This window comes from Enhydra lutris, unplaced genomic scaffold (genome assembly GCF_002288905.1).
Source record: "Enhydra lutris kenyoni isolate GAN:26980312 unplaced genomic scaffold, ASM228890v2 scaffoldscaffold67, whole genome shotgun sequence".
In the NCBI taxonomy this organism is placed as follows: Eukaryota; Metazoa; Chordata; class Mammalia; order Carnivora; family Mustelidae; genus Enhydra; species Enhydra lutris.
The window spans coordinates 8,709,053-8,732,898 of record NW_019154151.1 but is presented as its reverse complement, the minus strand read 5'-3'; the positions used below and the strand labels follow the sequence as shown (position 1 = coordinate 8,732,898).

Below are 23,846 nucleotides of genomic sequence, written 5' to 3'. Positions count from 1 at the left end.
TTCACTGAAATCTTATCCCTCTTTTTCTCCTATTTCAGTGAAAGAGGTGGGTTGGCCTTTCCCTGTCTAAGTCTGTCTATCCTTCCTTGAAACACCATTTTGGACTCATCTCCTCCCTCTGTTAGAGCCTTGCTCCTTCATTATGTACCCTCTTTCTCCTGTTTCTGTACCTCCTTCCCTATGACCCCTATTGGCTCTGTTCTTGTCTGTCTTCAGCTCAGGTCGTGATCTCAGGGTTCTGGGATCGAACCCTGCTTTGGGCTCCCTGCTTGGTGGGAGGCCTACATCTCCCTCTCCAATGCCCCTGCTTCTGTTCCCTCTCTTGCTGTCTCTCTCTCGTCAAATAAATAAATATCATAAAAAAATCTCATGGTTCTTCCACCCTTAATACCCCATAGAGATTGATCTTGTTAAAGTCATCAGTGACCTCTATGTTGCCAACTCCAGTGGAAACTTGCCCTAACTCAACTTTTCTCTGCCTTTGACACCACTTATTTATCTTTCTTCTCTCCTTGAAACATTTTCTTTCTTTGATTTCTGTTATTTCTTTCTCTGATGGTTTTCCTCCTGTCTTGCTGGCCACTACTTAGTCTTTCCCATGTCATCTTTTCCCCCCTCTCCTTTCCTACTATAAGCATTCGTACCCCCCAGGACTCTGTCCTTAACCTTCTTTTCAAAACATTCATGGGAGATTGTACCCAAGTAGAGTTGTAGGTGGAATGACCACCTACAAATTGATAAACTTATATTTGCATTCTGGTTCCCTCTTGAGCTTTAGGAGGTGCATTTCTAAAAGTCTCTCAAACTTCCTTACTTAACTGGCCTACACATTCAAATCAGCATTGCCCTAGATCATGATTTCTCCACTTCTGCCCTAATGACATTTTGGGTTGGATAATTTTTTGTTGTGTGGAGCTGTTAGGTGCATTATAGGACTTCAGCAGCATCCCTGGCCTCTACCCACTAGATGTCATTAGTTGTGACAACCAGAAATATCTCCAGATGTCTCTTGGGGGGAAAAGTTGCCTCTAGTTGAGAAATACTGCCCTAAACCAAATTTATCCTCTTTGAGAATCTGCTTCTTTTTTCTCACCTTAGGAAATGGTAGTACCATGTACTAGAAACACGTCATCCTAGACTCCTCTGTCTTAATCCTCACCTTCGTCCTCCAGCCATATCTAATCAGTCTCCCAAGTCCCCTCATTTTTCCTTTCTAAAAATACCTTGACTCCATCCTCTTCTGTTTCCACCACCGTTACCACCACTACCACTCAATTCCAAGCTACCATCTTCTCTTGCTTAAACTACTACAACAACCTCCAAAGTGGTCTCACTAGTTCCAGCCCCTTACCTTGGTTTATTCTCTACAATGCAGCTGGAGGTGTCCTTAAAATGCAAATAAAATCATACCACAATGTTGCTTAAAATTCTTCTGTAGTTACCCAATAGCTTTTAGAATAAAGCTTAAATTTGTTGTCTTTGCACTGACAGATCTTCATGAGAAGCTCCCTAGCTTCATCTTCTGCCACATCCTCATCTGCTTTCATCTCTCCATTCGTGTGGAACTCAAGTTACCCTGCTGAGCTCTCTCACTCCTGCCTGAACTTGTCCTTTCTCCATAGTGCCCTCAGGCTTCTCCCCTTGGCTTCTGCTTATGTTCAAAGATTCATGTCAAGCATTAGATCCTGTAGAAAACCTGATCTGACTCCTCAGTCTGATTAGGGCTCCCCTTTTCTGTACCCTCACCTAATCTCCCATTGCTTATCTCCTATTGTTGCATTTGTTACACCAGATTGCATTGTTGTGTGTCAGTGCTTCCCACACGAGACTGCAGAGGTAGCCACTGTGTATTATTTAATTTTGTAGCCCAGCACTTAGCATAGATTCCTATACATAGTAGGTGCTCATCAAATGTTTGGTGAATGAATACCTCTTTGCAATATTTGCCCCAGTTGCTAGCCCTTCCAGCTTCTGTGAGGCAAATAGTTTACCCTCCACATCTATCCAGAGGAATTCTCTTTCCCTGCAAAATTTGTACTGGGATCTAAGAACCAATCTAGTAGGTACTCAAATATAGGCCAGATGTCCACTGTAATAAAAGTAATACCATATGTATAGCTCTAGGTTGTTCTCATTTTTTAAATACCTTGGTCTCTCTTTCCTCGTTCCTGGTAGTGACATTGCATTCCATTATGATGATAGAATAACCCCAGTTTGCCCTGATATGAGGTTTCAGTATCTCTTCTTGAGTCTTGAGTCAAAATACAAATTTTATGGTTGCTGATAGCCAGAGCTCCAAGACCTAAGAAGCAGTTTATAAATAAAATGCTATCAAGGAAATACAAGTACATAATTTTAAAAGTCAAATAATAGGGGCGCCTGGGTGGCTCAGTCAGTTAGGCATTTGTCTTTGGCTCGGGTCATGATCCCGGGGTCCTGGGATGGAGCCCCACATAGGGCTCTCTGCTCAGTGGGGAGCCTACTTCTCCCTCTCCCTCTGCCTGCCTCTCTCTCTCTCTCTCTCTCTCAAATAAATAAAATAAGAAAGTCAAATAGTAATAGGTTAGTAAGGAAAAGTGATGCTCCTCTGTCCTACCCTTCCTTGCTCTTGAGTCTTGCTTTCCAGAAACCACAGCATTTATTTTACGTATTTCTTCTGTTGTTCTTATTTCTAAGTAGTACACTATTCTGATGCGTTTTGCTTTATCCAAGTTACAAATTATTTGTTGACTTCCAGTTATGGCATATAAGAATTTCTCTCCCTTACTTTGTCTCTCTTCCTGAAGTGCCCTTCTTTGATATTTATAGCACAATTCTTGGTTAAATTAATATTTAGTGTTTCTATTGTTATGACCACGTAGATCATCATAGATTCATTCCTGAGCCAAGTACACGTACTAAGATTTTGTTTTCCTTCGTTGTACAAATTTTCCTTTCATTTAATATTGTGAAAAATTGCAAACATATAAAAGTAGAGAATGGTGTAATGAACTCCGTATACCCATTCCCAAGGTTCAACAACTATCAGTATGTGTCCAGTCTTATTTTTATCTATACTCTCACCCATCCCACATTCTACCAACCCATTTGGATTAGTTTGAGGTAAATTCCAGATATTATATATCATATAAAATGTGAATACTTCAGTGTGAGTTCTAAAAGAATGAACTTAATTTTTTTTAATTTAATTTTTTTTCAGTGTTCCAAGATTCATTGTTTATGTACCACACCCAGTGCTACATGCAATACGTGCCCTCCTTAATACCTACTACCAGGCTCACTCAACCACCCACACCCTCCCCTCCAAAACCCTCAGTTTGTTTCTCAGAGTCCACAGTTTCTCATGGTTCGTCTCCCCCTCTGATTTCCCCCAGATCACTTCTCCTCTCTAACTCTCAATGTCCTTCCTGTTATTCCTTATGCTCCACAAGTCAGTGAAACCATTTGATAATTGACTCTCTCTGCTTGACTTATTTCACTCAGTATAATCTCCTCCAGTCCCGTCCATGTTGATACAAAAGTTGGGTATTCATCCTTTCTGATGGAGGCATAATATTCCATTGTATATATGGACCATATCTTCTTTATCCATTCCTCTGTTGAAGGGCATCTTGGCTCTTTCCACAGTTTGACGACTGTGGCCATTGCTGCTATGAACATTGAGGTACAGATGGCCCTTCTTTTCACTACATCTGTATCTTTGGGGTAAACACCCAGTTGTGCAATTGCAGGGTCATAGGGTAGCTCTATTTTTTAAAAAAGATTTTATTTATTTATTTATTTATTTGACAGAGAGAGAGGGAGAGTGAGAGAGAGAGTGAGTGCACATGAGCTGGGGCAGAGGGAGAGGGAGAAGCAGGCTCCCTGCTGAGCAAGGAGCCCAACGTGGGACTCAATCCCAGGACACTGGGATCATGACCTGAGCCAAAGGCCGCTGCTTAACAGATTGAGCCACCCAGGCATCCTGGGTAGCTCTATTTTTAATTTCTTAAGGTATCTCCACAGTGTTTTCCAAAGTGGCTGCACCAACTTGCATTCCCACTTAATTTTTTAAGCATAACTTCATGGGCACCTGAGTGGCTCAAGCGTTAAGCATCTGCCTTTGCTCAGGTCATGATCTCAGGGTCCTGGGATGGAGCCCCACATCAGGCTCTCTGCTAAGTAGAAGCCTGCTTCTCCCTCTCCCTCTGCTGCTCCCCCTGCTTGTGCTCTCCCTGTGTCTGTCTCTATCTCTCTCTCTCTGTGTCAAATAAATAAATAAAATCTTTAAATAAATAAATAAATAGGGACTCCTGGGTGGCTCAGTCAGTTAAGTGGCTGCCTTCAGCTCAGGTCATGATCCCCTGCAGTGGGCTCCCTGCTCGGTGGAGAGCCTGCTTCTCCCTCTCCCTCTGCCTGCCACTCTGCCTAGTTGTGCTCTCTGTCTCTCTGTCAGATAAATAAATAAAATCTTTAAAAATATATAAATAAACATAACTTCATACCATTATTACATCCAGAAATAAACATTTATCCCATAATATCATCAAATATCCAGTAAATGTTTAGGTTTGACGCTGATGTATCATATAAATAGTTGGAGTTTTATAGGTGGTTTATTCAAATCAGGATTCAAACAAGGCATACACATTGCATTTTACCAACATGTCTCTTCATTCTCTTTTAATTTGTAAGTACCCTTCCCTCTTAATTTTTTTGTCCTTGCAATTTATTTTTTGAAGAAACTGGTTGGTTTTCCTGTGGAAATTCTTGTTCTGGATTTTGCTGACTGAATTCTCATGATGTCATTTAATGTTTTTTCTCTGTCCTCTGTATTTCCTATAAACTGGTAGATCTACATGATTAGATTCAGATTTAACTTGAGGTGAGAAAATTTTTTAACACATATATGTCTGATGGGCTCTCTTTCAGTGACGTTAAAATTGAACCATCTATTCAGTGTCATCAGCCTGATCCACTCATTAAAAAATTTCTTGTCAGATTTTCACCTAATGGTTTTTGAGTCATTGGTGATCATTGACTACTCTATCACATCTTCATTTATTAGTTAGAATTCTTCTAAAAATGACTTTTCCTTATCAGCCATTTGGTTACTTTGATGTACTGATACAATCAAGACAGGGTAAATCCTAGGTTCTTTTTTTTTTTTTAAGATTTTATCTATTTATTTGACAGAGATCACAAGTAGGCAGAGAGACAGACAGAGAGAGAGGGGGAAGCAGGCTCCCCGCTGAGCAGAGAGCCCGATGTGGGGCTCGATCCCAGGACCTTGGGATCATGACCTGAGCCAAAGGCAGAGGCTTAACCCACTGAACCACCCAGGCGCCCCTAAATCCTGGTTCTTTCACCTTCTTCAGAAGATGGTCAGTTAAATTTGTTTGTTTCAGTATCATTATGAAATATGGATTTTTTTAAAAAAAGATTTTATTTCTTTGACAGAGAAGAGAGTGAGCACAAACTGCGGCGGGGGGGGGGGGGGGGGGAGGGGGGGGGGGGAGAGGGAGAAACAACCTCTCCACTGAGCAGGAAGCTTGACCCAGGGCTCAATCCCAGGACCCTGGGATCATGACCTGAGCTGAAGGCAGACGCTTAACCCACTGAGCCACCCAGGTGCCCCGCAATCATGGATTTTTAACATACTTGATATGTTTTAGTCCACTGAATTTACTATTATTTTTTGGTATGCAAATTGTTCCATTTTTAGCCAACTGGAACTGCTTTAAGTTGTCTCAGCCTTGGATGGCCCTAGTAGTTCTGGAATGATAAGATATTTCTAGCACATCTAGTCTTTTCTGCTTGAGACTGGGAATCAGCCATTTCTTCAAGGAATCCTTGTCTCTTTTAGTGGGAAATGGTATTTGGAAGCACAGTATGGGTGCTAGGTGTGCTTACTTATACTGGGTTGGTAAGACTTCAAGGCCTTCTAGTGGACAGAGCCAGGGAATATTTTTTTTAGGGAAAAAATGTTAGTTCATGTGATATATTAAAATCAAATTTAGAATGACAGAACTTTTACTGAAATCTTTTGATTTTTATATTTTTATCTTTTGTCTTAAGAATGAAAATTTGAGTCCTGACATTAACATAATTATTTATTCTATCCTACTATATATATATATATATTTCCATATATATGTATATATATAACAATTTCAGAATGTGAGTACCAATATTACTTACCAATAAGTGATAACTGAAAAGAGCTCAAGATTTTATTTTAAAGATTTTATTTATTTATTTGACAGAGATCACAAGTAGGCAAAGAGGCAGGCAGAGAGAGAGGGGAAGCAGGCTCCTAGCTGAGCAGAGAGCCCGATGTGGGGCTCGATCCCAGGACCCTGGGATCATGACCTGAGCAGAAGGCAGAGGCTTTAACCCACTGAGCCACCCAGGCACCCCATCCAGTTCTTTTTGTCACATTATTGTGCCTCTTGAGATACTACCATTTTTTGTAGTTAAGTCACTAACTTGGGGTGCCTGGGTGGCTTAGACAGTCAAATATCCAACTCTTGATTTCAGCTCAGGTCATGATCTCACAGTCCTGGGATCAAGCCCCGTGTTGGACTCTGCACTCTGTGCAGAGTCTGCTTGAGATCCTCTCCCTCCCCTTCTGCCCTCCTCCTATTCACACTGTCTCTCTTTCTCTCTCTAAATAAATACAATCTTTTTTAAAAAAGCCACTAACTTGATACACAGGTTCTTTTTTAACTTTTTTCATTTTGCTTATTTTCACATTTTAGAGGTTAAGTTCTTTTCATTTTGATTAAATTTTATTTTACAACTTTGTAAAATATTTACATATTTCCAAGGTCAGATCTACAAAATAAGGTCTATAGAGGTCTAGCTTTCATCTCTGTCCCTTCTGCCCTGTTCCTTCCCTCCTTCTATAAGTAACAAGTTTTGATTTTGCTTATTTTTTTAAAAAGTAACCTTTTCTTAGCTGAAAAAGTTTAATATGGGCCCTGTTCTGCACCTGTGTTTTTTTTTAATTCTTTAAGGATTTCTTTCTTCCTTTCTTTCTAGATTATTTATTCGTCAGAGAGAGAGAGAAAGCACAAACAAGGGGAGGGAGCAGCAGGCAGAGGGAGAAGCAGGCTCCCTGCTGAGCAAGGAACTCCATGAGGGACTCAATCCCAGGACCCTGGGACCATGACCTGAGCCTAAGGCAGATGCTTAACAGACTGAGCCACCCAGGTGTCCCTTTAAGGTTTTATTTTTAAGTCATCTCTATACCCGATGTGGAGCTTGAACTCATAACCCTGAGATCAAGAGTAGAGTGAGCCAGCCAGTCATCCCTGTACCTGATTTTTTTCTTGTAATATTGCACTTCTTTTTTTTAATTAATTAATTTATTTGACAGAGTTCACCAGCAGGCAGAAAGGCAGGCAGAGAGAGAGAGGAGGAAGCAGGCTCCCTGCTGAGCAGAGAGCCCGATGCAGGGCTCTATCCCAGGACCCTGAGATCATGACCTGAGCTGAAGTTGGAGGCTTAACCCACTGAGCCACCCAGGCGCCCCTGCGCTTCTTTTTTTTTTAAGATTTTATTTTTTTATTTGAGAGAAAGAGTGAGCGAGAGTGAGAAAGAGAGAGCACGAGTGGAAGAAGGGACAAAGGGAGAGGGAGAAGCAGATGCCCTGTTGCTGAACAGGGAACGCAATGCCAGGCTCAATCCTGGGACTCAGGGATCATGACCTGAGCCAAAGGCAGACACTTAACCAACTGAGCCACCCAGGTGCCCCTGCACTTCCTTTTTTTTTTTCCCCTTTTAATAGCCACATGCTTCTGTTCGGTATGATGGATTTTTAGAACTTTTTATTGGCATGGATAATTACCTTATTTTTCCATTGGTTTAGTTTTCTAGAACCTATTGCTAATTTTTCCCAAGTACTCTAAAAGCTCTGTCAAACATTCATCTGCATTCTCCATATGCTCAACAACTTGAGTTGTTTTTCCCTGAAGACCTTTTTTCTTGGAATCTTCCATCCTAGGCTCCTGAGGCCTTCAGCATGGCTTATTATCCCACAACTCCTTTTGCTGCTCTCCTGTCTTCCTTTTTCTGGTTTATACCCCCATTTGGCTGGAATACAACCTCTATTAGCTTCCTGAGGAAGGGTGCCTAGGAGGTAAAGTTTTAGAGTCTTTTCATGTCTATAAATGTCTTTTCTTCCCTGACATCTGACTGAAACTTTTTCTAGATTTCTAGATTTGGGTTTGAATAATTTGCTTTTATAAATTTGAAGATAATGGTTTTGTCATCTGGCCACCAGTGTTGTGTGAGTCTAAATGCTACTTTAAGTCCTGATCCTTTGTAGGTAATTTCTCTCCTCTTTTTCTCTAAAAGCTCTTAGGGAATCTCTTTATCTCTGAAACTTCATGACCCAGTGGGCCTTTTTTTCTCATTCATTGTGGTGGGTACAAATTAGGACTTGTCAATCTGGAAGCTAATGCTTTCCTTTCAGATGTGGGAAAATTTCCTGTATTATTTCTTACTTCATTTTCTGTATTTTCTTTATATCTCCTGTTATTTGAATTTAGGACATCATGGATTGAGCCAGTGATCTGCTTCTCATTCTTCTCCTATTTTCTGTCTCTGCCTTTTTGTTTTCCTTTCTGTGAAATTTTTTTATATAAAAGCCAACATCTTTAATGAAATATTTTCTATTATCCTACCTTTAATTTTCAAAAGATTTTTCTTGTTCTCTGATCCTTTCTATAACTACTTTTTTTGGTAATATAATTAAGTAATGTAGTGTGTGTGTGTGTATGTGTGTGTGTGTTTTCTGTTCTTTGAATTGTTTGTTCCTTCAGGAATTTTTTCCTGTTTTAGTCATTGTCTTTCACAATGGAGACTTTAACCAAAGAGCTGATGATACTTGACTATTATTTAAGAGTGAGGTCTTAAAAACCTGAATGGCAGTTCAGCATAAGTGGGTTTGTTGATTCTTGACTTTACTGTTGGTGATTATGTTGGGGTGTCCCCATATGTTTGTCTCAGGAGATCTTTCCTCTGGAGCTATTCAGTTTCTTGAGAGAATTATCTCGAAGTTTCTTGCCTGGCTGCTGGCTTTTTAGAATTAAGGCATGGAAAAGGGGTAGGATCTCCACCATTCAGAATACAGACTTAATGGAATCTGCCTGTTCCCACCCCTCTGTTACTACAATGCCTGGTACCTCCAAATTCAGGGCTTTTGTGGGTTCATTTTCTCCTGAGAAAAAGATCTCCAGTCTCTTGCTACAGGAAGATGGATGTTCTTGGTAGGATGAGGGTGTTTACCAGTTTTGTGTCTAGACTTTCAGTCACACCTTCTTTTTAAAAACAATTTTGTTTATTTATTAGAGAGAGAGCAGCAGTGGGAGGAACAGAGGGAGAGAGTCAAGCAAACTCCACAGTGAGCATGAAGTGCGATATAGGGCTCTGTCTTAGGACTGTGAGATCATGACCTGAGCTGAACTCAAGAGTCCGAGGCTCAACCAACTTAACCACCCAGGCTCTGCCCACACCCTCTTTCAAACCTTGTGCCTTAATTGGACCTTCTGGTTTGAGCCTTCCCAGGGTTGTATATAGCAGATAAGCCTTATATCTCATCAGGTCCCCCTTTGTAGGCAGTCTGGATATAGTTTCCTTCATCTTGCTTCAGTTGGCACTTGAGTCTGCTTTCCATCTCCTAAGACTTTATTTTGCTCTTTTCTACTCTATCATTATCTTTGTTTTTCCTTTCATGTATTAATTCAACAAGTACTATGGAGTACCTACAAGTGCTTAGGGTATAATAATGAAGAAAATATCCCTTCCCTTGTAGAACTTACATTTTAGTCAGAGAGATAGACTTTTAAAAAACATAATAAAATAACTTATATGGTATGTTTGAAGTTTATAAGTGTGGCTGTGGTCCCCAAATATCATATGTTGAAATCCTAACACCCAAGGTGATAGTATTAGGAGGTGGGGCCTTTGGGCGATGATTAGGTCATGAGGGCAGAGCCCTCATGATTAGGATTAGTGCCCTTATGAAAGAGACCCCAGAGAGCTAGCTTGTCCTTTCCTCCATGGGAGGTTATGTGAAAAGACAGTCATTAGTGAGGAAACAGGTTTATTTTTATTTTTATTTTTTTACTTTAAAAATTTTTTAAAAGATTTTTAAAGATTTTATTTATTTTATTTATTTATTTATTTATTTATTTATTTGACACAGAGAGAGCCAGAACGAGCAGGGGGAGTGGCAGGGAGAGGGAGAAGCAGGCTCCCGCAGAGCAGGAAGCCCGATGTGAGGCTTGATCTCAGGACCTGAGCCGAAGGCAGATGCTTAAACAACTGAGCCACTGAGGCACCCCTATTTTCTATTTTTTATTTTTAATTCCATTAATTAACATATAGTGTAATATTAGTTTCAGAGGTAGAGTTCAGTGATTCTTCAGTCTTACATAGCACCCAGTGCTCATTATATCATGTGCCCTCCTTAATGTCCATCACCTAGTTACCCTATCCCCCCACCTGTCTCCCCTCCCCTCCAGCAACCGTAAGTTTGTTTCCTATGATTTAGAGTCTTTTATGGTTTGTCTCCTTCCCTGATTTCATCTTTTGTTTCTCCCTTCCCCTATGCTCCTCTGTTTTGTTTCTTAATTTCCACACATGAATGAGATCATATGGTAATTTTCTTTCTCTGATTGACTTATTTCACTTAGCATTATACCCTCTAGTTCCATCCACATTGTTGCAAATGACAAGATTTCTTTCTTTTTGATGACTGAGTACTATTCCATTACACACACATGTACACACACACGCACGCATGCACGCACGCACGCACACCCCATATCTTCTTCTTTATGCATTCATCTGTTGATGGACATCTGGGCTCTTTCTATAGTTTAGGTATTGTGGACATTGCTGCTATAAACATTGGGGTGCAGGTGCCCCTTTGGATCACTACATTTGTATCTTTGGTGTAAATACCTAGTGGTACAATTGCTGGATCATAGGGTAGCTCTGTTTTCAACTTTTTGAGGAACCTCCATACTGTTTTCCAGAGTGGCTACACCAGCTTGCATTCCCACCAGCAGTGCAGGAAGGTTCCCCTTTCTCCACATCCTCGCCAGCATCTGTTGTTTCCTGACTTGTTAATTGTAGCCATTCTGATTGGTGTGAGGTGGTATCTCATTGTGGCTTTGATTTGTATTTTATTTGCAGAAATGTCTGTTCATGTCTTCTGCCCATTTCTTGATTGGATTATTTGTTCTTTGGGTGTTGAGTTTGATAAGTTCTTTATAGATTTTGGATACTCGCCCTTTATCTGATAAGTCATTTGGAAATATCTCCCATTGTTGTGTTTTGGTTTTGTTGAATGTTTCCTTTGCTGGGCAAAAACTTTTTATCTTGATGAAGTCCCAGTAGTTCATTTTTGCCTTTGTTTCCCTTGCCTTTGGAGATGTGGCTAGCAGGAAGTTGCTGTGACCGAGGTCAAAGAGGTTGTTGTTGCCTGCATTCTCCTGTAGGATTTTGATAGATTCTTCTCTCACATTTAGGTCTTTCATCTGTTTTGACTCTATTTTTGTGTATGGTGTAAGGAAATGGTCCAGTTTCGTTCTTCTGCATATGGCTGTCTAATTTTCCCCAACACCATTTTTTTGAAGAGACTGTCTTTTTTCCATTGGACATTCTTTCTTGCTTTGTTGAAGGTTAGTTGACCATAGACTTGAGAGTCCATTTCTGAGTTCTCTGTTCTGTTCCATTGATTTATGTGTCTGTTGTTGTGCCTGTACAGTACTGTCTTGATGATTACAGCTTTGTAATACAGCTTGAAGTCCAAAGTTGTGATGCCACCAGCTTTGGTTTTCTTTTTCAACATTTCTTTGGCTATTTGGGGTCTTTTATGGTTCCAAACAAATTTTAGGATTATTTGTTCTAGCTCTGTGATAAAAGTTGATGATATTTTGATAGGGATTGTGTTGAATGTGTAGATTGCTCTATGTAGCATAGACATTTAAATAATATTTGTTCTTCCAGTCCATGAGCATGGAATATTTTTCCATTTCTTTGTGTCTTCCTCAATTTCTTTCATAAGTGTTCTATAGTTTTCTGAGTACAGATCCTTTGCGTCTTTGGTTAGGTTTATTTCTAGGTATCTTGTGGTTTTGAGTAGAATTATAAATAGGATCAATTCCTTGATTTCTCTTTCTTCTGTCTCATTTTTAGTGTATAGAAATGCAACTGATTTCTTTGCATTGATTTTATATCCTGCCACGTTCCTGAATTGCTATATGACTTCCAGCAATTTTGGGGTGGAGTCTTTTGGGTTTTCCACATAGAATATCATGTCATCTGCCAAGAGTGAGAGTTTGACGACTTCTTTCCTGGTTTGGATGCCTTTAATTTCTTTTGTTGTCTGAAGCTAGGACTTCTAGTACTATGTTGGGTCACAGTGGTGAGAGTGGACATCCCTGTCGTGTTCCTGACCTTAGAGGAATAGCTCTTGGTTTTTCCCCATTGAGAATGATATTTGCTGTGGGCTTTTTGTTTATGGCTTTTATGATATTGAGGTTTGTTCCCTCTATCCCTACATGCTGGAGAGTTTTAATCAAGAAAAGATGCTGTATTTTGTCAAATGCTTTTTCTGCATCTTTTCAGAGGATCATATGGTTCTTGTCCTTTCTTTTATTAATGTGATATATCACATTGATTTGCTGTTGTTGAACCACTCTTGCATCCCAGGAATAAATCCCACTTGGTCCTGATGAATAATCCTTTTAATGTACTGTTGGATCCTGTTGGCTAGTATCTTGGTGATAATTTTTGCATCCGTGTTCATCAGGGATATTGGTCTGCAATTCTCCTTTTTGGTGGGGTCTTTGGTTTTAGGATCAAGGTAATGCTGGCCTCATAGAGTTTGGATGTTTTCCTTCCCTTTCTAGTTTTTGAAACAGCTTCAGAAGAATAGGTATTAATTCTTCTTTAAATGTTTGGTAGAATTCCCCTGGGAAGCCATCGGGCTCTGGACTCTGATTTGTTGGGAGTTTTTTGATTGCTGCTTCAGTTTCCTTGCTGGTTATAGGCCTTTTCAGGTTTTCTATTTCTTCCTGTCTTAGTTTTATAGTTTATATGTTTCTAGGAATGAATCCATTTCTTCCAGATTGCCCAATTTGTAGGCATATAGTTCTTCATAATATGTTCTTATAATTGTATTTCCTTGGTGTTGGTCATGATCTCTCCTTTTAATTCATGATTTTATTAATCTGGGTCCTTTCTCTCTTCTTTTGGTAAGTTTGGCCAGGGGTTTATTGATCTTATCAGTTCTTTCAAAGAACTAGCTTCTACTTTTGCTGATCTGTGCTACTGTTCTTTTGGTTTCTATTTCATTGATTTCTGCTCTGATCTTTAGAAGTTCTCTTCTCCTGCTGGGTTTAGACTTTATTTGCTGTTCTTTTTCTAGCTCCTTTAGGTGCAAGGTTAGGTTGTGTACTTGAGACCTTTCTTGTTTCTTGAGAAAGTCATGTATTGCTATATACTTCCCTCTTAGGACCGCCTTTGCTGCATCCCAAGGGTTTTGAACAGCTGTGTTTTCATTTTCATTTGTTTCCATGCATTTAAAAAAATTCTTCTTTAATTTCCTGGTTGACCCATTCATTCTTTAGTAGGATGCTCTTTAACCTCCATGTATTTGAGTTCTTTCCAAATTTCTTCTTGTGATTGAGTTCAAGTTTCAAACCACTGTGGTCTGAAAATATGCAGGGAATATGAGGAAACAGATTCTTGTAAGACATTGCATCTGCCAGTGTCTTGATCTTGGACTTCCCAGCCTCCAGAACTGTGAGACATAAATTTCTCTTGTTTATAAACCACCCAGTTTGCATTATTTTTGTTATAGGGGCCCAGCCAGATTAAGACAAGTGCCATGAGAAAAGTACAGCAGTATCATGAGGATAAGAAATGCTAGGGTTAGGGGAAGCATAGCTTGTAATTTTGTTGTTGTTCTAGAACTTAAAAATACTAAGTAAGCTTATTTAGAGAAGAGGTAGAGCATTAAATCTTGATTCTATTCAGTGTTTATCCTTTGAGATGATAAAAATATGGAATGTTTCATGAATTTGTATGTCCTTCTTGCACAGCGGCCATGCTAATCTCAATATCATTCCAATCCTAGTATATGTACTCCTGAAGCGAGCATGGGTTGTAATTTTAGATGGGGTCAAGGATAGGGTTCATGAAGAAGACAGTATTTGAATAAAGCAGTGGCTCTCAACTGGGGAGGGGCAGTTTTGCCTTGCATGGACATTTGGCATTTTCTAGAGACATTTTTGGTTTTTATCACTAGGGGATGATTGGGCATTGCTACTGACATCTAGTGCATAGAGGCCAGAGATGCTGTTAAACGTCCTCCAGCACATGCGACAGCTCCTCACAACAAAGAATCAGACAGCCCAAAATGTCAGTAGTGCTGAGGATGGGAAACCTTGCATTTAAAACTTAGAGGCTGAAAGGGTGTGGGCTATGTAGAGGTCTGAGGGAGGAGCTTCTGGGAAAAGAGAAAACCCATCCTAAGGTGGGAACGTGACAGGCTTTTTAGAGGAACTGAAAGTAGGCCCAGAAGTATTGGACATGGGGTGAGATGGTAAATGAAGGCAAGGTTATGTAGTGCCCCAGGGTGGTCATTGTAAGGACTTTGACTTTTATTCTGAGCCATGGGTGGTTTTGTTGGTGTGGGGGGTTATGTCATGATATGATTTAGGTTTTACAGAATCACTGTGGCTGTTGTGTTGTGTATGGATTATTGGAGGAAAGGATTGAAACAAGGAGAGACTAGATGGGAGGCTGTTGCAGTAATCCAAGTGAGAGATGATGTAGAGCAGTGATAGTAGTGGTGGGATGGAAGGATGTTGAATTGTATAACAAGGACATCATTGGTGACCTTAACATGAACCATTTTGGTGGAGTGGTGGGGACCCGATTCTAGCGGGTGAACAGAAGGAGAGGAGTGGGAGGCAGTGAATATATATGGTTCTTTTGAGTTTTTCTGCAAAGACAAACAGCAAAATGTAACAGTGACTGGTAGGGAAAGTGGGGTCAGGAAGTTCCCTTTCTTTGTTAAAGGTGGAAGAGTAAGAGCATGCTTATATATTTATGGAGATGTTCTAGTAGTGAGGCAGGAAAATGATGGTGCAGGAGAAAGAGAAGGGAGAATTGGTAAGTAATGAACTTAAATAAGCTTGTGTCTTTTTTATTCCTTTGTTTCATTTTAGTAGGATTTCTTTAGGAGAGAGCAAGTGAGCACACTTGCATGCAGGGGCAGGGAGGGGCTGAGGGAGAGGGAGAGAGAGAATCTAAAGCGGGCTTCCTGCCCAATATGGAGCCCAATGCGGGGCTCGATCTCACGACCTGGGATGATGACGTGAGCCACAGTCAAAAGTCAGACGCTTAACTGACTGGGCCACCCAGGCAACCCCATTTTAGTAGGATTTCTATGAGGATTTTTCTGTTATTTTAACCAGAAGTCCCTTTCATTCTTTATTCTTAGGGATTGCCATACAGGAATTGGAGTTTCAGTCTCCATTTTATAAATGAAGAAACCAAGGTCTCAGTTCATACAGTGGCGGAGTTGTATTTCCTATCTATTTACCATTATCTATTTACCTTTGTCTTTTTACCATTATCTTTTAGGTCAGACTCAGTTTTTCAATTTCCCATCCTTCCAGGACCCCAGTGACCTTTGAATCTTGCTTCCAGAAAACATTGCTTTCTAACCAGCCAGTAACAAACAGATGAACTGGTCTTTTTTCAAATCACCAACCTCAAAATTTGAAAAATATGTTCAGTGTAGTTAAGCATAGCATAGTGATTAAGTGCAGCCTTAATTGATTTTACCCTCTCAGGCAGCATTATTTTTTCGTATAACTCCTCCTTCCATGCATCATTTGGGGTATATTTGAAAATACAGTGGAACTAGAACACATGTGTCTTGTTGTGATAGCAACTGGCTTGTGTTTGAAAAGTTTAGCTTTAAGGATTTTTGCTATCCCGACCACTAAATCAGGATTGCCTCTGACTTGTACTCAAAAGGAGGAAATGAAGCATCCAGATAAGCCGTGGTGTAGTTGGTACCTGGTTATCTGACGGAATATAGAAATGATGGGTTTCTATCAGGGAGTTATAAGTAAGAGTGGAATCATGGCAACCTAGTGCTATATTAGGAATTGCTTCCAGGAGGAATTCACAGAAATAGAAGATTATTGTCATTCATACTCTATATAGAATAAATTGAGACTCTCCATAGAAACACCTTTCCTGTTCATTCAGTCATACTTTCCTTGAATAACAATTATTGAGCACCTACTGTGTGCCAGACTAAGGCTACAGCTGTAAGCCTTCATGGAACTTAGTGTTTGGAATACAATGGGTAATATTCCTCTGTAAAGTTGCAGGGCAGGGATCATGTTTCTTACACCACTGCATTAGTTTGGTAGAGCTGCCATAACGAAATACCACAGACTTGGCAGCTTAAACAATAGAAATTTATTTCCTCAAATTCTGGAAGCTGGAAGTCTAAGATTAGGGTGTCAGCAGGTTTGGATCCTTCTGGGCTTCTTCCCTTGCCCTGCACATGGCTACTTTCTCACTATGTCTCTACACACAGTCTTTTTTTCTCTGTTTATACCTGCATCCCTGATAGCTTTTTATGTCCAAATTTCCTCTTCCTGTAAGGACAACAGTCAGATTCGATTAGGGTCCATCTGAACTACCTCTTTTTTTTAAGCAGGGGGAGTGGAAGAGGGAGAAGCAGGCTTCCCACTGAGCAGGGAGCCTGATGCAGGGCTCGATCCCAGGACCCGAGATCATGACCCGAGCCGAAGGCAGACGCTCAATGACTGAGCCACCTAGGCACCCCCTAACTACCTCTTTTTAACTTAATCACCTCTTTAAAGGCCCTATTTCTAAACATAATCACATTCTGAGGTGTTGGAGATTAGGACTTCCAATATATGAATTTTAGGGGGACACAATTCAGCCTCTAACTCTCTATCCTTTGGACCCCCCAAATTCATGCTCTCCTTACATGCAAAAGACATCCACCCCTTCCTAACAGCTCCCAGTTTTTTAAGCTCTACACCCAACATAGGGCTTGAACTCATGACCCCAAGATTAAGAGTCACGTGCCAGCCAGGTATCTCTAACAGTCCCAGATTTTTTATTTTTTTAATTTTTTAAATTAACATATAATGTATTATTTGCCCCAGGGCTACAGGTCTGTGAATCATCAGTCTTACACATTTCGCAGCACTCACTATAGCAATACCTTCCCCAATGTCCATAACCCAGCCACCGTATCCCTACCCCCCACCCCCTAGCAACTCTCAGTTTGTTTTGTGAGATTAAGAGTATCTTATGGTTTATCTCTCGATCCCATTTTGTTTCATTTTTTCTTTCCCTACCCCCCACAACCCTCCCTCAAATTCCTCATATCAGAGAGATAATATGATAATTGTCTTTCTCTGATTGACTTATTTCGCTCACCATAATACCCTCTAGTTCCATCCACATCGTTGCAAATGGCAAGATTTCATTTCTTTTGATCAGCCCCAGATTTTCTTTTAAGATTCTATTTATTTGACAGACATAGATCACAAGTAGGCAGAGAGGCAGGCAGAGAGAGGGGAGGGGAAGAAGCAGGCTCCCTGCTGAGCAGAGAGCCCGATGATGCAGGGCTCAGGGCTCGATCCCAGGACCCTGGAATCATGACCTGAGCCAAAGGCAGAGGCTTTAACCCACTGAGCCATCCAGGCACCCACAGCCCCAGATTTTTAACCCATTACAACATCAACTCTCAATCCCAAGGCTTATCTGAATATCATCTAAATCAAATGTGGATGAGACTCAAGGTATAATTCATCCTAAGGCAAAAACCTTCAAGGGCACCTGGGTGGCTCATTCGGTTAAGTGTCTACCTTCGGCTCAGGTCATGATCTCAGGGTCCTGGGATTGAGCCCCTCATTGGGCTGCCTGCTCAGTGGGGAGCCTGCTTCTTCTCTATCTGCCCCGCCCACTGTTCATGCTCTCTCTTTCGCTCTCTATCTCTGAAATAAATAAAATCTTTAAAAAAACTTTTCAGCTGTGAACATGTTAAACCATACAAGTTATCGGCTTCCAAAATACAAAGGTAGGACAGACAAGAGGGTGGTCATTCCCATTCCAAAAGGGAGAAATTGGAAAGATGAGAGATATTATAGGTTCCAAACAAGTTTGAAACCTAGCAGTGCAAATTCCATTAGATTTTAAGGCTCAATTAGATTTTTTGGCTTGATGCTCTGTCCTTTGGTCTACTGGTGTGTTGGTGTGGCAGGCTGATGCTTCAGGCCCTGGACATTGGCAGTCTGGCCCACTGAAAGTGAGGATACAGCCTTGCTGTCCTGGGGCCTGTCCCCTCTGGGCCTATAGTGGCAGCATCAGCCCTGCTGATCTCTGAATTGCCTTGGGGGTCATTCTCTTTTCTTGAGTGGTAACACCTGCTGGCAGTCAGATAGGTCTATTGTCCTGTCTAGTGGAATCCCAGAAGTCTGATAGCCTTCCTTCATTATATCTTATGCCTGTCCTCATTATACCTTATGTCTGTCCACTTTAGTCTAAGCTAGCAGTTTCTGTTGATCAGACTTCTCTGTATTCCTGGGTTCTGCTGAGATGGCTGATTGGATCCATGAGTCACACCTGTAATCTCTTTATCAAAAGATTGTCCAGCCTTAAAAAAAAAAAAAGATTGTCCAGCCTTAACCTCGGTTTTGTCTGCTGAACAGGCTTCATATTATATGGATAAGCTGAGATTTTTCCAAATCTTCAAGTTCTGGTTCATTTTTGCTTAATAATTTCTTCTTCTTCTTCTTTTTTGAGAAGCAGGCTCCCTGCTGGACAAGGAGCCTGATGCAGGACTCGATCCCAGGACCCTGGGATCATGACCTGAGCCGAAGACAGCGGCTTAACCAACTGAGCCAACCAGGCATCACTTAATAATTCCTTCTTCAATTTATTTTTCTCCTCTCTATACATTTTACTATGAGCAGCAAGCAGAAACCGGGCCACACCTTCAACACTGCTTAGAAATCTCCTTAGCTAAATATCCATGTTCAGCACTTAGAATTATTACCTTCCACCCAACACTAGGACACCATTCGTCCAAGTTCTTTTTTACTTTATAACAATCAACTTTGTTCAAGTTTCCAATAGCATGCTCATCATTTCTTCCTGAGATCTCACCAGATCACCTCTAATATCCATATTCCTACCCATAGTCTCTTTAAGACAATCTAGGCTTTTTCCAGCATGCACCTCAAAATGCTTCCAGCCTTTACCCATTCCCAGTTTCAAAGCCACTTCCATAGTTTTAAGTATTTTTTACAATAGCATGCCACTTCTTGGTACCAAAATGTGTATCAATCTGCCAGGTACATAACAAAGGATCACAGACTGTGTGGCTTAACCAACAGAAATGTATTTTCTCACAATTCTGAAGGCTAGAAGTCCTAGATAGAAGTTTCTTCTGAGGCCTGCCTCCTGGCTTGTAGGTGGCCATCTTCTGTGATTTCACATGATCTTTCATCTCTTTGGGCATCCCTGGTGTCTCTGTGTATGTCCCAATTTTCTCTTTCTTAAAAGGACACCGGTCAGTTGTATTAGGGCCTCATTTTAATTTAATCACCTCTTTAAAGACCTTATCTCCAACTATGGTCATGTTCTGAGATACGGTGGGTAAGGCTTCAACGTATACATGGGGCTGGTTGCAATTTAGCCTATAACAATCATTCAGCAGGAATAATCAGCTGTGAAACTTGTTAGATTTGTCTGCGTAACAATGCTGTTTTCTTCCTAGTATTATGAAGTATTCCTTCGACAGTCCCCACTGGAACCCTGCCTTCTGTTTCATGAAGGTGGGTACTGGCGTGAGCTCATAGTGCGCACCAATAGCCAAGGGCACACGATGGCCATCGTCACTTTCCATCCCCAGGAATTAAGACAGGTGAGACTCACAGAATGGTAAGGGGCGACTTATTTACACTATCCTGCAGTTGGTTTTGGAAGTTTCAGGTCAGACAGCAGAAACTGCACATCCACAGACTATAGTGTGGGTTGGGAAGAGGAGTCATGGGTGAGGAGGAGCAGATAGTGAGGATACTCTTTAACCGCACTGCTGGCATAATGAAACCACAGACTGAGGTGAGGTTACCAAGTTAATTATCAGGTAAGGACTCCCAAGTATTTTCATAAGAACTTTGCCCGTGGAAGTTGGTAGGTATTCTACTGACTCTAAAAGCCAATTAAAGAGAGGAGAATATAGTCAGAATTTCATAACTCAAATAATACTTTACATTTGTAATTCACTTAGGGCTTTCAAACATTCCCATGTTAAAGTATTCCTATACTTAATGTGATCATCTCTACCCATTTGTAAAGTAGGCAAGAGAAGGAAAAGTATTGTCATCCTCATTTAGATGAGCAAATGGAGGCATAGAAGGCATAGAAATGGGGCACCTGGGTGGCTCAGTCCATTAAGCATCTGCCTTTGGCTCAGGTCATGATCCCAGGACCCTGGGATCAAGCCCCATGTGGGGCTCCCTACTTAGCAGTGAGCCTGCTTCTCCTTCTGTTTCTGCGGCTTCCTCTGCTTGTGCTTTCTCTCTGTGTGTCTGTCAAATGAATAAATAAGATCTTAAAAAAAAAGGAAGTACCCAATGTTGAAGAGCCAGTAAATAGCCAAGCTGGGGCATAAACCCATGTCATTGATTTCTGACCATTTTTTTTTTTTTGTAATTAAAAAAATTGAGTATAGTTGACACCATTCCTGGCCTTTTATTTTTATGCATATTTTTATGCATATGCAAATATGCATATTTGTTTAAACAGATACAACTGTTAATATCAAAGTAGATTCTAAGGCAGCGGGTATTACTAGAGTTAAAAAAAGAAGACTAGAAGGTTCGATTTAAAAAGAAAATAAAACAATTTAAAATTACATACACCTAATAGCTGAGAGAACTACAGGAAAATATACAATGTTAATTTAATGAGAGATTCAATAAGTACTGGTGAGATAACAATAAAATATATTAGTAAGTTTAATTTACATATGTCAAAAAAAACCATTCATTCATTCATTCATTTAATTCCAGTGTAGTGAACATACAGTGTTATATTGGGCTCGGGTGTACAATATAGTGATTCAACAATTCCATACATATCACCAGTGCTCATCACAACAACTGTACTCCTTAATCCCCATCACCTATTTCACCTGTCCCCTTACCCACCTCCCCTGTGGTAACCATCAGATTGTTCTCTATAGTTAAGAGTTTTCTTGGTTTGTCTGTCTCTCTCTCTTTTTTCCCTTTGCTCATTTGTTTTGTTTCTTAAATGCCACATATGAGTGAAATCATACGGTATTTGTCTTTCTCCGATAGATTTATTTCACTTAGCATTTATACTGTCTAGCTCCATCCGTGTTGTTGCAAATGGCAAGATTTCATTCTTTTTGATGGCTGAATAGTATTCCATTACACACACACACACACACACACACACACACACACGCACACGTGCACACACACACCCCACCTCTTCTTCATCCATTCATCCATTGACGGACACTTGGGCTGCTTCTATAATTGGGCTATTGTAAATAATACTGCTATAAACATCAGGGTGCATGTATCCCTTTGAATTAGAATTCTTGAATTAAAAAATGGGCAGAAGACATGAATGGATATATCTCTAAAGAAGAAATACAGATGGCTAGCAGACACATGAAAAAATGCTCAATATCACTCATCAGTGCAAGTGAAAACCATTATGATGATCACCTTATACCTGTCAGAATGGCTAAAACTAGCATGGAGGACATGAGGAGTTAGGAGAAGGGAGTTGGGGGAAATTGGAAGGGGAGGTGAACAATGAGAGACTATAGACTCTGAAAAACAATCTGAAGGGTTTGAAGAGGTGGGGTGGTGGGAGGTTGGGGGAACCAGGTGGTGGGTATTAGAGAGGGCACAGATTGCATGGAGCACTGGGTGTGGTACAAAAAACAATGAATACTGTTATGTTGAAAATAAATTAAAAGATAAAATAAATAAAACTAAAAATACAAATGTCGACAAGGATGTGGAGAAAAGGGTACTGCAATGTTCGTAAGAATACAAACTGGTATGACCCCAGTGTGGAAAACAGAATGGACAGTGTGGAGGTTCCTCAAAAAGTTAAAAATAGAACTACCCTATGATCCAGTAATCACACTACTGGGTATTTATCCCCAAAATACAATTCATGGCCTTTTAACTCTAGAGCTCTGACATAGTTTATTGTGGTATATCCTGTGTCAAGCTAATGTTTAGGCTCTCTGCAGTGATGTAAAAATTTCAGAATGTTCGGAATCCAAAGAAAGAATTTAGTTACCATGATCATTCCCTTCCATGCCCTCTTTCTTTTCTTTGAGGTGGTGTTTGGGTGGGTGGTTGAGATATTTGAAGTAGAGAGGTATAAAGGAAATTGAAAAGTTATTGCTTCTTTATAATGAGGCAAAAGCTTAGTTTAGCTCCTTGTTTACAATAGGGATGACTCTCACACTTTCTTTAGAAAACTATTAAGGAGGCTCAAACTAGAGAAAGCACTATGTCTACGGTATAGGATTTGTCAAAAGCTGATAAGCAAAGCAGTGTCTCTGCCAAGATGGGAAAATAGCGTATTCTTTTTTTTTTTTTTTTTTTTTTTTTTGTATAACAATGTTTTTTTTTTTTTTTTTTTTTTTGGTTATACAGAACCTTGCTTTATGTTAAGTGTTATAATAAGACTTGAGAAATGTGCCTTCTTGTCTGACTACTGCAGAGCTGATTACTGTAGAGCTTGGAGAGAAAATTTGTCTGAGATGAGTCTTTGCTTGACTCCTCTGATTTGGTGATCTGAGCAGGAGGAGCTCGGGGTTCAGAAGGAGGCTGTAAAGAAGTTTTTCACCACTGGGCCAGGAGCTGTCTGTGACTTGACATCACTTTACTTCCAGGAAAGGTAAACCTGGGGTAGTCAGACAGCAAGCAGGATGGCTTGCCATATTCTGAGTTGTGGCTTACTGAGGGGAGGGCTTCTGACCGTGGAGGAACTGGACTAACTGATCCCAGCTCTTGTACACCAGTCAGGTCCCAGAAGCCAGGCTGGATTTAGATGAGAGGGCATCTGCATATACTTCCATCCTCTGAGAGGGAACTCCTCTAGACCTCTCAGGGCCATGCCATGGAGGCTGTGTCTTTGGGCTGAGATGCTGCCCACCCCCCAAACCACTAGAGAGGGAACGGCCTGCTATTCCAAAATGCTTTTTTTTTTTTAATTCTTTTCCAGGGGAGCCTGGGTGGCTCGGTTGGTTAAGCGACTGTCTTCGGCTCAGGTCGTAGTCCCCGGGTACAGGATCGAGCCCCGCATCGGGCTCCCTGCTTAGTGGGACGTCTGCTTCTCCCTCTCCCTTTGCCCCCTGCTTGTGCTCTCTCTCTCAAATGAATAAGTAACATCTTTAAAAAGGATTCTTTTCCAGCACTGTGACACGTTGCAGCCATCAGCAGTCCCCCTATCAGCTCCTGTCTGGGGAACCCCACCTCTTTGAAGATCTCCTGGGCTTGAAGATCCGCATCTCTCCAGATGCCTTTTTCCAGATTAACACTGCTGGTGCAGAGGTGCTGTATCGGACAGTGGGGGAGCTGAGCAGAGTGAACTCTAACACCATTCTCCTTGATATCTGCTGTGGAACCGGCAAGTGACGGCTCAGGGCAGAATCTACATGCTGCTTAGCTTCCATCCACCCAGCAGCCAGGGCCCAGGTGGGGAGGCGATGGTGATGG

At 40.8% G+C, this 23,846-nt stretch overlaps 1 protein-coding gene across 1 annotated transcript in view; it reads left to right on the top strand.

The window, feature by feature from the left end:
• LOC111159217 (tRNA methyltransferase 2 homolog B) overlaps positions 1 to 23,846 on the top strand; it is a 42,027-nt gene that overhangs the window by 7,356 nt on the left and 10,825 nt on the right. Inside the window, exons 6-8 of the mRNA XM_022521660.1 lie at positions 19,847 to 19,993; positions 22,931 to 23,025; positions 23,543 to 23,757. Coding sequence (XP_022377368.1) covers positions 19,847 to 19,993; positions 22,931 to 23,025; positions 23,543 to 23,757 — 457 coding nt within the window. The remainder of the gene's footprint in view (positions 1 to 19,846; positions 19,994 to 22,930; positions 23,026 to 23,542; positions 23,758 to 23,846) is intronic.